At 43.3% G+C, this 13,862-nt stretch overlaps 1 protein-coding gene across 2 annotated transcripts in view; it reads left to right on the top strand.

Annotated features, from left to right (window-relative positions):
- The window catches only part of LOC311237405 (scavenger receptor class F member 2-like), a 69,414-nt gene extending 56,368 nt beyond the window's left edge, over nt 1-13,046 (top strand). For both annotated transcript variants that reach the window (XM_084325260.1, XM_084325261.1), the window contains exon 11: nt 9,740-13,046. In XM_084325260.1, coding sequence (XP_084181386.1) covers nt 9,740-10,809 — 1,070 coding nt within the window. In that variant the 3' untranslated portion in view covers nt 10,810-13,046. The remainder of the gene's footprint in view (nt 1-9,739) is intronic.
- The last annotated feature ends 816 nt before the right edge of the window (nt 13,047-13,862 follow it).

The raw sequence follows: 13,862 nt of genomic DNA, 5'->3' as shown, positions 1-13,862 counted from the left end.
AATAATAATAATAATAATAATAATAATAATAATAATAATAATAATAATAATAGACTGTGTTTGTATAGCACCTGTTGACAGAATCAGGCTATAGGGCGACAATAATGTGGTCAAGAGTCATGGTTTCTATCTTCAGCCTTTAATTGGCGTGGTTTATTTATTCACATGATAGGAGCAATAACACATGAGTCCTCGTGAGAGGTAGGTGGGGGAAGAGAGATCGAGTAGGAGGAGACATATCTATTTATACTTGCCACCTGGTGGTGTCTTGAGTAGCTCCGCCATGAGCGCCCTCTAGTGGAAACAGTTATATATACAGTTAGACAGTTAATAACAATCCTACCTAGAACCTCTGACTTCAACACTCCCACTTAGGTTTGTATTAGCATACTGGGTAACTTCTTCGAAAGACATTTTACAAAGGAAATAATATACTCCAAAAACATCAAAAGAATATGGCAGTCAATATCTACACACCAAACATGGCCTCTGCAAATCTCTTCACTTTCAATTTGGAAGCAGGTTTCGTCATAGCGTCTGCTACCATGTCGTCCGTTGGACAATACATCAGTGTCATCCTTTCTTCTCTGATGACAGATCTGATGAAATGGTATTTTATATCGACATGTTTACATCTCTGTCGGCACACAGGGTTTCTAGCAATCGCAATGGTTCCCTGGTTGTCCTCATAAAACAATAGTCTTCTTATATACATAGGTATCCATCCCTTCGAGCAGTTGTTCCAGATAAATACACTCCTGTATGGTAATAGCTAGAGCCATATATTCGGCTTCACAAGTTGATAAAGCCACGGTGGGCTGCTTCTTTGTTTTCCACGAAACCAGTGAGCTGTCTGCGTTCAAACTCACACAATATCCGGTGGTACTCCTTCTATCTGTGGTGTCAGCTGCCCAGTCTGCATCACTGTAGGCTTTAAGTCCTAGACCCTCGCTGCTCTTTCTGAAACACAGTTGTCTGTCTGCTGTACCTTTAAAGGGGAACTATCTTATAAATGGCCTTTTTTTTTAATTATTATTTTTTAAACAAACACATAAACAAACATGACAACACACGATTAGATATACAAGCATTGTTAACAGTGCACATCAAATTAAATCACTGTTTAAATAAATGTCTTATACAAGATATGCCCCTAATACCTGCTATCTATTCCCCTACACACATATGCTCTTGCTCGCACCCCCCACCCTGGACCCCCCAATGGATAATCCATCCATTCTCATTCGCTCTTAACCAGACACTACCATTATATGCTAGCTTTTATTTTCTCCACCACTTCTAACCACATTGTCAATTTGGATTCATTGAGACCCAAAATTCTTGCTGTAGATATTTCTAGATAAATCACATCGAGATATGTAAGAATCCAGACCTTTCGGCAAATTTTTTCCGGTTGAATCCATCGTGATGCTATCAGTTTTTTAGCCACTGTAATACCAGATAAAACCAATCTCTTTAGCTGTGGATGTACTGCATACTCAAAAACATCATTCAGCAGTAATACAGAGGGGTGTACAGGTATATTCAGAGTTAAGAGATTTGATAATTGCTGGGTCACTTCTTTCCAGAATATCTTAACTGGTGGGCAGTCCCAGTACATGTGCATAAATGTCCCCTCGTCCCCATTTGTACATAAGGAGCATGTGTAGTCTTGTTTAAGACCCATTCTATTCAGTCTTATAGGAGTCAAGTATGTCCTATGGATATAGTTAAGATTGATTTGTTGATGGTCCGGGTTCCTTGATGCAAGTCGAACATTTGCCCAGGCTTCTTGCCACTCAAAATCTATTTCCAGGTCTGGTATATCCCTCCTCCAAATAGAGTCTAGGTGGAGGGTTTCATACGAGGCCGTTAGTAATTGATGATAAAAATCTGATACAAAACCTCTCGATGTCTCTCTTTCATAGAAAAATTTGTGGTATCTGTGGTGTGCAATTGGTATCCTTAATGGAACACCGTGAGACTTCAAACATAACAATAATTGTGCGTAAAAAAGATATGTGGAACCGGTGAGATAAATTTTTTTTTCTATTTCATCATAGCTACAAATACCCTGTTTGTTGAAAACATCTCCTAATGTATGTATGCCTTGCTTTTCCCATCTAGGGAATCTTATAGGTCGTTTTCTAATCAGGAGTGCATTGTTATTGAATAGGGGAGTATGATTATGCCATTTATGTGGGTTAGAATATTTTTTTTGTGTTTCACGCCATATCCGGATCGCATGTGTAATTATGGGGCCAAATTTCAGTTCTCATTGCTTAATTGATATTTTGGTGTATACTATGTCCTGCAGTCTCTGTGGTGCTACTATATTTACTTCTAAATTTATCCAGGATACTGATGCTTGGGGTTCAAACCAGGTTGTCAGTGGTCTTAAAGTGTACGCCTTAAAATAGTGGAAACAATTTGGAATTGCCATCCCTCCGTCGGCTTTGTTTCTCTGTGCGGATAAATGGCCTTTTTGAGTGTTTAGCATTGTTTCCTAGCTATGTGAACTTATATTAATATGATCTATGTCTCTAATTCTCATATTGGCACATTCTTCCAATTCTCCTCTCACAATATTCACCCTCACTGAACTGAGTCATCTGAAAATGTGCTGATTTGTGATGTCAGAGAGACACCGCTGCATGATAATGTGGCTGTGTGGCATCAGGTATATGATGAGCTGCACACAGTGGTTGGAGCCCAGGCTCAAAACGGCTTAAGATCTTGAGGTAGAAAAATGCTGTTTTTGAGGACTTGATTAGAAATACAAAATAATGAATAAAAAAAATAATAATTACAGAGGTGTTCCATAGACTCACAGGAATTGTGTAAAGCGAAATGTGGGGTCAGCGAAATGCTGTGACAGTTTACTCACTACAAAACATAGGTCAGGGCAGGTACATGTTGTTAAATCAGTCAGTTTCTGAGCATCCTCCTGATAGTCTAGTTTTTGATCACATGGTGTTTCCCTTGATCTACATTCTTGCATGTCGAAACGTTTCAGGATCTTTTCCACATATCTCTTCTGGGATATTTTTACACAATTGGCAGACTGTTCAAAGTCCATACCTAGAAATGCTTTAACCTCCCAAGGTCTTTCATTTTGAATCTGGTGGAGAGCATCTCTTCCACCTGTGCTAGGCTTCTGGTGTTGTCTGCTGCTCTGATCAGCTCTACTCCTCTGACTCCCTCTAGTAAACACAGGGGTCTACTGGGTTCTGTAGGAAGTGATCTTCGATAAGGCATGTATGAAGCATCTCGTTCCAATTTCGCCCAGACTGTTTCAGGCCGTAAATGGATTTTTCCAGCTTACACACTAGCTTCTCCCCTTTCTTTTCGTAACCCTCAGGTTGTTCCATGTATATCTCCCTATCTATGGGTTTCAAGTTTCTTTAATAGTTGTCATACAGAAGTACAGAATACTTTTGTACAAAATGCTTCTTACTGTTGCGCTCCAGAGACTGTGCATGACAAGATAAGTATGAAATAAAAACATAGTAAAAATTAGAAGAAAAAAAAGAGGTCACAGTGTTCAGTTTAGACATATGTACAATGTTCGTAGACGTAGTTACCATACAATATACAATACTGTGCAGTGTACTAATATACAATACTATATAGTGCAAGGCATAAATGGACGAGGTGCAGTTTAGGTACAATTCACAGTAGGTGTACGAGTTGTAGTGCAAATCCTTTATCAATAAATATAAAGTGTAAGTGTGTTTGTGTGATCTAAAGTGTGGAGAGTGGGTGCTGCAGTGTGTTGTTTGTTTGAGTGAGTGTGTGTGTGCGTGTGGGTGTGTGTGCTGTGTGCATTTGATGGTTGTTGCATAGTGATTATTGTTCGTTTAGCGATTATTGTTCGTTTAGCAGCCTGATGGCCTGGGGATAGAAGCTCCTTCTGAGTCTTTCTGTGCTCGCCATAAGACTCCGGTATCGCTTGCCTGACGGCAGCAGTTCAAAGAGGCAGTTGTTCGGGTGGCTCGAGTCCTTAATAATTCTCTTAGCCTTCCCCTTGCACCGCTTGTTGTAAATGTTCTGGAGGGTGGGAAGCCCCCCTCTAATTGTGCGTTCGGCTGAACGTGTCACTCTTTGTAGTCTGCTACGGTCTTGTGCAGTGCTATTCCCAAACCAGGAGGTGATGTTGCCGGTCAGGATGCTCTCTATTGTACATGAGTAGAAGTTCCTAAGGATCTTCTGACTGACTTGGAACTTCCTTAGGCGCCTGAGGAAGTAGAGGCGTTGTCGTGCCTTCTTCACAACACTGTCAATGTGTGTGGTCCATGTCAAGTCCTCGGATATGTGGGCTCCGAGGTACTTGAAACTGTTCACTCTCTCAACTGGTGCCCCGTCGATGCTGAGGGGGCTGTAGTCCTTGACCCCCGACCTCCTGAAGTCCACAATCATCTCTTTTGTTTTGCTGACGTTCAGGGAGAGGCAGTTCTCCTGACACCACTGTGACAGGTTCTCTACCTCTTCCAGGTAGGCCCTTTCGTCGTTGGCAGAGATCAGGCCCACCACTACTGTGTCATCAGCAAATTTGATGATGGTGTTGTTGTTCCGCTGTGCTACGCAGTCATGTGTGTACAGGGAGTAGAGGAGGGGGCTCAGAACACAGCCCTGGGGGGCCCCTATGTTGAGCGTGATGGATGAGGAGGTGCAGTTGCCGGCTCTTACCACCTGGGGTCTGCCCGTCAGGAAGTCCAGGACCCACTGGCACAGGTCATAGTTCAAGCCCAGGTCCCTGAGCTTGGCTATGAGTTTGGAGGGGACTATGGTATTGAATGCTGAGCTGTAGTCGATGAACAGCATTCTCACATAGTTCCCCTTCCTCTTGTCCAGATGTGTGTGCAGATGGTGTGTGCAGATAGGCTGTTTTCACATCCATCTGATGTAGAATTAAATTGTCCTCAGCTGCTTTCTGCACCACTACCCTTATACTGGTCAGATTGGCTGTGGGGGAGAATGTTACACCGTAGTCTATCCCTCCCTCTGACTGTAACCCTTAGCTACAAACCTCGCTTTGTACTTATCGTGGCCTTCAATACCCTCCTTGATTGAATACACCCATTTTCCTCCCACTGTCTGTCTGCCCTCTGGTAACTTGGTTAGCGTGAAGGTGTGGTTGTCCTCTAGGGACCTCATCTCCTCATCCATTCTCTCCCATTTACTTGATTCAGGGGACACTATGGCCTCTTTAAAGGTCTGAGGTACCCCACTAACTACCCTGTAGTAGTAATCAACGGTGGTGGGTGTACTGTCCTCCTCGTCACTCCCTTTCCGAGCATAGTCTGTCAGATACTTTGGGGGTCTGTGTTCCCTTGAGGGATACCTCCCACTGCTTGGGGGACTTGACGTCACCCTCGGGTGCTTCTCGTCATCGCCCTCTGGGGGTGGCTGACTGTCTGCCTGCACGACCGTGTTAAGTACACTGGGCTGATGTGTCTCTGTTTCTACACACCTTACTCTGGAGTCCAGCTCTGGCTCCTCGCCCTCACATGTTGTCTTTGTGACAAACTTGACTAGCCTGTGTTTCTGCACTCCCCCTTTACCGGGATAATAAACCAGGAAAGCGGGGCTTCCCTTGTCATGCCCTACAAAGAGTCCTTTTTCACATCTGGACTCGAGCTTTCCTCTGTCCTGCATGTACGCATAACACACTGATCCAAATCGGTGCATTCTTGCTAGATTACACTTCTTTCCTGTCAGTGCTGTATACGGGGTGGTGCCCGTGTGCTTATTAAAGCACCTGTTTCTGGTGTAAGCGGCTTCTTGCACCGCATAGTGCCATAGGCTCTTAGGTAAGTTACTATCTACTAGCTTACACCTAGCCATCTCGAAAAGAGTGCGCCATTCTCTCTCTGCCACTCCGTTCTGGTGTGGGGAATATGGACATGACGTCTTGTGTCTTATCCTGTTCCTCCTCAACAGTGATTGGAACTCTCTGTTTGTGAATTTGGTTCCGTTGTCGGACCTCAAACATCTCACGTTACCATAAGGGGCTTTGTCCGCCAGGAATTTTTCCGTGGCCTGGAGTGTGTCACTTTTTGCTTTAAGAAAGTAAACAAACACTGCCCCTGTGCACACGTCTGTAAAAGACTGTACATATCTAAATCCTCCTATGGACTCATATCTTACTGGACTGGCAAGATCTGTGTTAACCAACGCAAGGGGTACCTTTACTTTTTCTGTGGGATTTCTGTTTCTCAATTGAGCAAACTTCCCCTTTATGCACACAACACATTCTTTATCAGGTCTACGCTTTTCACCTTCAATGTGCATGCCCTCTGTCACTGCTTGCAGTTTCAGTAAATCCTCGTAATTACAATGACCCATAATCTCATGCCATGTCTGAATATCGTGGCTGGCGGTTACTTTACACATATCATTGTCATTACACTCTGTTTTCAGGTAATACATTCTCTGATACACCTCTATGTCAAATTGCGTACTGTTGGGCTCTACAAGAACATTTTTACCTTCAATGAAGAACACTCTGGCACCGTTCGCAGTAGCAGCTATTACAGAGAATAGTCCTTGTGGGAACGATGTTACATAGAGAGCGTTCTTTAACGTCACTGTACGCCGGCGCCCCCCGCTGTCCGTGAGGCATACCTGTGCGTCTCCTCTCTCTTTCGCCAGCCCGTAGGTGCGCTTTCCGTCTGCCAGCTCCATGCTGTGTCTCTCCGGGCGGAAAGTTCTGTCAAAGTTCTTGAACCGACTCCTGGCGTTGATGATGTGGGACGACGCACCTGTGTCCACGATCAGTCCCTTCCTTTGGGCCTGTTGCAGCTGCGTTTGCCTGGTGACGTATGCCGTCTGCGCCCTGGGGATGAAGCCCTCTCGTTCCGCTACTCTCCAGGCGTTGCCTCGATCCGTTTCACGCCGACCATCGCCGCCATCTTGTCCATGCGCGTGTCGCGCACCCTGGTCGCGTTTCTTCATGCATGCTCTGCCTGCATGCCGCGTGGATCTACAGAAGCCACACCAGACAGTCCTTGTGCAGTTACTTCTCCGATGGCCTTTCTCTCCGCATCGCCAACACGCCAGCTCCGTCGTGGGCCTCCTCTTTTCCGTTGGCGTCGCTCGGGCCTTCAACACCCTCTCTCTCGCCTCCGCGGCGGCTGGGTGGGTATCTTCTGAGGCCTCGAAGTTTCTTAGCTTGGCCTTGAACTGTCTCAGCGTCATGTCCGCTGAACCGTGTGTTACCAGGAGTGTGAACGGTTTGTACAGCTCCGGTAGTCCTCTCATCATCATCGCCATCATTAGCCCATCGCTTGGTGCTTCTCCAGCACTCCTCAATTTGCTCCGCTCTGTTGACGTATTCGGTCACCGTCTCGGTGTGCCCCTTTCTCAGGGTCGTCAGTGCTGTGTAGAGGGCCATGACTCGGGGTCTTCCTCGCCCGATGTAATGCTCTCTCAATACCTCCAGGCTTTCTCTGCCTTTGTCTTTGGCCTTCGTTGTGCTCTGCATGCTCCGTCTCCCCCGGTGCCGCCTCCTCGGGGCTCTTGGCTGCTACCTTCCTGGGACTCCCGGCTGCTATCTTCTTGACCCTCCTGGGAGACTTCTTGGCTTTCATGTTGCTCTTTGATGGTGGGCGTAGTTTTCGCTCCTGTTGGCCTAGCGTCTAGCCACGCGGTACTCCCGGTGCTAACCTAGCCTATACTTTAGCTAAACTTGCTACCCTTATTATTTCGCCCCCGGCGTGATCTGGGCCCATAATCTGTTGACAGAATCAGGCTATAGGGCGACAATAATGTGGTCAAGAGGCATGGTTTCTATCTTCAGCCTTTAATCTGCGTGGTTTATTTATTCACATGATAGGAGCAATAACACATGAGTCCTCCTCGTGAGAGGTAGGTGGGGGAAGAGAGATCGAGTAGGAGGAGACATATCTATTTATACTCGCCACCTGGTGGTGTCTTGGCTCCGCCTAGAGCGCCCTCTAGTGGAAACAGTTATATATACAGTTAGACAGTTAATAACAATCCTACCTAGAACCTCTGACTTCAACAGCCCCTTTCATACAAGAATTGCAGCTCAACGTGCTTCACAGCAGTAAAAAAAGACAGGCATAAAATGAGCACAACATTGGCAGATCAAGAGCAATGCATAAAGTGCAGACATAAAGCATAAAATAGATAGCAGCAAAATAGACAAAGTCAAGGTAAGACATAGAACATTAAATCACATGGTTTTTCATATTAGGATCTAAGATCTAGGGTTAACTCGCCGAACGTTGAGCGCCAGGACCCCCGAAAACCAGAGTATAGTCGGGTTTTCATCGTTGTTTCTTTTATTAGATATTTCCATTCATAAAAACATGCCGGCAGCCTGTGTTATCACTGGGGATGGGTCTGAGATCTCAAAAGTCTAAATACCGCCGCCTAACGCCTTTCGGCCGCTATTGCACTCCATTTGAAACGATGTGGCTTGGTGTCTGGGCCGAGCTGTGGCCTGCAGGCGGAGTCTAACTACTCGGTCAAGCCAAACGCTTATAACGCATGCATCGACGAGGGTTGGGTTCATGTTCAATGCTGGATTACGTTGGCACCTTGATCGACATCAGTACTTGGAATGGCGATCAGATGTGTGGAATATTCTTTTCGGGACAGATCCTGGTCAAGGTAAGGACTATATGGTATCAATATTGCGTTGATCCAAAAATTCCGTCATGCTGATCGGGGCATGTGTGTGTGTGGTGTGTGTGTGTGGCGTGTTCTGTTGGTTGCGATCAAAGCACGGAGGGGCGCCCCCTCCCCCTTCATGCATCCTGCATGCATCATGATGAAACATAATACAGATAATCTAAATTTGATTTGAGAACCGTAGCTAGTCCAGGGAATAAACGATAACGCGTTTACTAGAATACACGTTGCTGGCCATTACGGAGCATTTTGGAAATGACACCAGACCGCCCTGAAACTACACTCATATTCACAACGGTATAAAACGGAAATGTATGGATGGAAAAATTATCTGTTTTTTGCATCTTGACCGGAAGAAACTCAATGACAATCGACCTTATTATTAGAGCCATAGATATAATATAGCTTTAGGCCTGCAAACACAGCCAGTATCCCCATGTTAAAAGGCGCTGGCCTTTCAACAGTAACAGTAAACTGTTGTAATAGGCCTCTTTGTTTACGGTTTGATTATCACTGATACAAAGTAAAATAGTGCAGTGCAATAAAATAGTTAGTAAAATAGAATAAAATAATGCAATAGTGCATTGCAATAAAATAGTTATCATCTTATTTTTTCGGGGGGCCGGTAAGGAGTGCATTACAGTAGTCGAGTCGGCTTGAGATAAAGGCATGGATCTGGTTTTCAGCGTCCTTTTGATTTATAAATGGCCGTACTTTAGCTATGTTTCTAAGGTGGAAGAATTATGTTTTTGTCAACTTGTTGATTGTGATTTAAAGCTTAGGTCTGAGTCTACCATAACACCAAGACTTAACTCACTCAAATACAGTTAGCAGCTGGATAGACTACAGATGGAAATTAGCTTCTGCTAAATCTGGTGCAAACATATTTTCATGTAACAATGATTAATTGTCAAAAAAAAATATATATATATATATTTTAATTTTTTTAAGTAGATTCGGGGCTTTTCAGAAAAAATTCTGGGCTTGAGCCCAAGTAGCCACCCCCTAGCCCCACCCTTAGATACAAAATATTTATAATAATAAATAAAAATAGAGCTGTCTTTTTTTCTCTTTCCAGAATCTGTTGAAAAAATCAAAAAGACAGGAGACAGAGTGAATACGACAGAAACCACATTATTAACAGACGATGACGATGTCTCTGAGGTTGAAACCCTGCCTGAAGACATTCCCACAGCTGAGCCCACCCCAGCCAGCAGGCAGCTGCTGCCGTGCCACAAGGCCTCTGAGGGTGAGGAGGGGTCCTACAGTGGCTCAGAGTCTGCCAGCAGCACCTCCCAACCCCTGGCACGTCAGCTCAACAAGGAGCCGGCCACCGATGAAGGGACAAGCAACAGTAAAGACAATGGGAAGCCTAAAGTGTTGGAGAAGGTGAAACCACGTCCACCAGACCCCGCTACCAAGCCTAAAGTCTCTTGGATCCACGGGTCCAGTCCCAATCAGACTGGTCAGCCAGAGACCGCTGTAGAGGAGGGGAAAACCTCTCGGAAGAAAGGCAGCAAACACAGATCTGTGAGTCATCAGGAGTCCGCAGGCGTAGAGGAAGCCAGCACCTCAGGGGACACCAGAAAGCCTTGGAGAAACAGAGCCAGTCTGATGCCCCTGGGACACATCAACGGGGCAGTTCAGAACGTCCTCAGGCAGATAAGCAGCTTTCACGCCGACAGGAAGGCTGCGAATTCCAAAGACTCTACCGCAGAACCGCAGAAGGGTCCCAGCTCGTTCAATACGGAGGCTCTCCAGCCACACAAAAACTCAGAGGCAGCTCAACTGTTGGCTGCACAACTGAAGGCGAAGACTCAGAGTCTGAGTAGGAGCGAGGGAACGGGCGGCAAGGAGAGTGGCATGTCACACATCCAAGCCCAGAAAAAGAAGCCGTCTCCACCCCAAAAGACTCAACGCCGGGCTGGGAAGGCGGTAACATCCGGCGGCGGATCCATGTCTGATACACCGTCCAAGGAAGCCAAGGGTCCCGAGAGAGAGGACTCCGGAAGAGGGGGGAAAGCAGACACAGTCAAGAAGACACCCATTAAAAAACCTCCAAGGAAAAGGGGCAAGGAAGGACACTCAGACACAAAAACTAAAACAGAGCAGAAGGTTGCAATGATGCCTCCTCAGTCTGAAAGCTAGCCTTTTCACAATGACACTTATACTATGCCATTTGGTGCATACCTTTATATTACAGTAAGTGCCTTTCATTTCCCTGCGTGCATTTATTTTAAGTATGGGTAGCCCCCTAACCCTGGCAGTGTTAGTGCCTTGCTCGTTGAGTTACACGTGATCACACATCTTATAATTCACAGGATTGAGACCTCCAATAAATCAGAATATCAAGTTGACGAGAGGATGGCTTCCCGATTGTTGATAAAGAATTCACAGTATAATCCATTCAACTGGTTAATAATACAATGTACACATCCTAGAAGATTTCCCAAGCAAAAGGAAAGCAAAATCCAAGACAAGATCTAATTTATAACACATGTGCTTCTCCTAGACAAGAAAGAGATCTGTTCCATACCTAAATTAAAAATGTTCACATTGATGTGGAATAACTTGACCAGAGGCGGACAAAGTCATTGATTTGAGAGTTTTTGACAGTTTACTGACATAATGACATGTTGCAACATGGAGAGACCAATAGGTTACAGCATGGCCCTAGCCCATGTCTCTGTAGAATGGTGAGCTTACAAAGTACATTTTATACAGAAGGAGAGTATACAACAATAATTGGACTGTGTGTATGCATATGTATGTGTGTACACGTTGAAGGCTAGAGAGAGTGTGCATGTATGATAGAAAGAGAGAAGAGTGTTGGTAATTTTCCTCATGTTTCTCAAATTCAACTCAGGAGAAACAACTATAGCTGAGCGGATATTGATATTACTGTGAGATCTTTAAAGTTAAAGTATAAGTTATATCTGTATGAATGACATGAGATTGAAGTACAAAGTGATATACTCCTGTTTCTTCTTGAAAAGAGCCTCAATAAGCATGAGTTGGGTTATACTCAATATCCATACATCAAAACACAGACCCCATTATAACTAACAATCCCTCCAAATGAATCCACGGTCACGATATGTATTTATATATCGAAAGCACCATGGTCATGATACTGTATGTATTTATATATCGGAAGCACCATGGTCATGATATGTATTTAAATATCGAAAGCACCACAGTCATGATATGTATTTAGATATCTAAAAGCACCACAGTCATGATATGTATTTAGATATCTAAAAGCACCACAGTCATGATATGTATTTAGATATCTAAAGCACCACGGTCATGATATGTATTTAGATATCTAAAGGCACCACAGTCATGATATGTATTTAGATATCTAAAAGCACCACAGTCATGATATGTATTTAGATATCTAAAGTACCATAACTTTCGTATCTAATTACTTGTATTTAATTATCGACAACATTATCATACTCGTGCCATGTCCTTTAAAATGGTGTCATTGTAAATTTGATCACAAGAAAGAAATTGTGTCATTGTATGCAAATGTCTATGACTTTTGAGGCTGAGTATATTATTCTGCAATTTGATCAACACCATCCTCAAAATCTCTTGTGAAATAATGTCCTACAAATGTCTGAACACTTTAGGGGCAAAGTGAAGAAAGCAGTGTCTTACCTCCCAAACCTCCCACTTATTGAACAACAAACTGTCTTGCCTCCCAATCATTCCACTTATTGAACAACAAACTGTCTTACCTCCCAAACATCCCACTTATTGAACAACAAACTGTCTTACAGTACCTCCCAAACATCCCACTTATTGAACAACAAACTGTCTTACATCCCACTTATTGAACAACAAACTGTCTTACCTCCCGAACATCCCACTTATTGAACAACAAACTGTCACCTCCCGAACATCCCACTTATTGAACAAACTGTCTTACCTCCCAAACATCCCACTTATTTAACAACATATTGTCTTACCTCCCAAACATCCCACTTATTGATCAACAAATTGTCTTACCTCCCAAACATTCCACTTATTGAACAACAAACTGTCTTACCTCCCAAACATCCCACTTATTGAACAAACTCTTACCTCAAAAACAGCCAACTTATTGGACAAACTGTCTTACCTCCCAAACATCCCACTTATGGAACAACAAACTGTCTTACCTCCCAAACATCCCACTTATTGAACAACAAACTGTCTTACCTCAGCAAACATCCCACTTATTGAACAAACTCTACCGCCCAAACATCCCACTTATTGAACAACAAACTGTGTGCTGCAGACAATGCATTGTTTTTGTTGGATTTTGCATGAGGAAAATTGATATGATACGATTTATACACAATAATATGGGTATCTAAATTAATAAACATTGTGTAACGATGTACAGTGGGTAATATTCTTTTATCTGTTTGTATCAGTATTAATATGTTGAATACATCTTTAGTTATTTTACACTATCTCATTCATAGTTATATGACTAGATTAAGGTAGTTTATTGCAGCCAGTGTTTATGTGCAGGCATGTTTGTGTGGAGGTATAGGGGTGGGAATCACCAGAGGCCCCATGATATGATATTATTACGATACTAGAATCACAATATTGCAATATCACAATATTGTAATATCACAATATATATATATATATATATATATATATTGAGATTTATTACCTTTTTTCAACTGCAAATTATGTCCCCAGTGGAAAACCTTTAACATTTGCAATAGAAATATACATAAATCATCTGTTTTATCTAAAAATATAACATTTTCAGCCTGTTCACCTCATTCCAATATTTTTTTATTGCAGTACAATGGGATTGTCAAGTAAACTTTTTTTTCATTCAATATTTATACTTTGCGTCACTGTATCCATATAATATTGGCACGCAAAATATCACAATATATTGCTGTATTGATTTTCCCCGTAGGGAATCATTGCCCTGTTTTAATCTTGGTTTTGCTAAGACACTGAGAACATTGTCCATTTTGAACATGAAGAGAGTCTATACACAACTCACAGAAGATTACCTTTTTTTGTCAAGGATTCAGCTTCAACTAGCGTCACCATAGCCATACCACCCAAGTCATGCAAGCGCTCCAGTCAGACAGTCTAATATGTCTCTGTCAGACTCCTCCAGTCTCAAAGTATTATCTAGGCCTAATCCATAGAAACATTTATGCAGGTGTCTACTG

Source organism: Notolepis coatsorum (genome assembly GCF_963971535.1).
Source record: "Notolepis coatsorum genome assembly, chromosome: 11".
Lineage (NCBI taxonomy): Eukaryota > Metazoa > Chordata > Actinopteri > Aulopiformes > Paralepididae > Notolepis > Notolepis coatsorum.
This window is presented reverse-complemented; position numbering and strand designations above follow the sequence as displayed.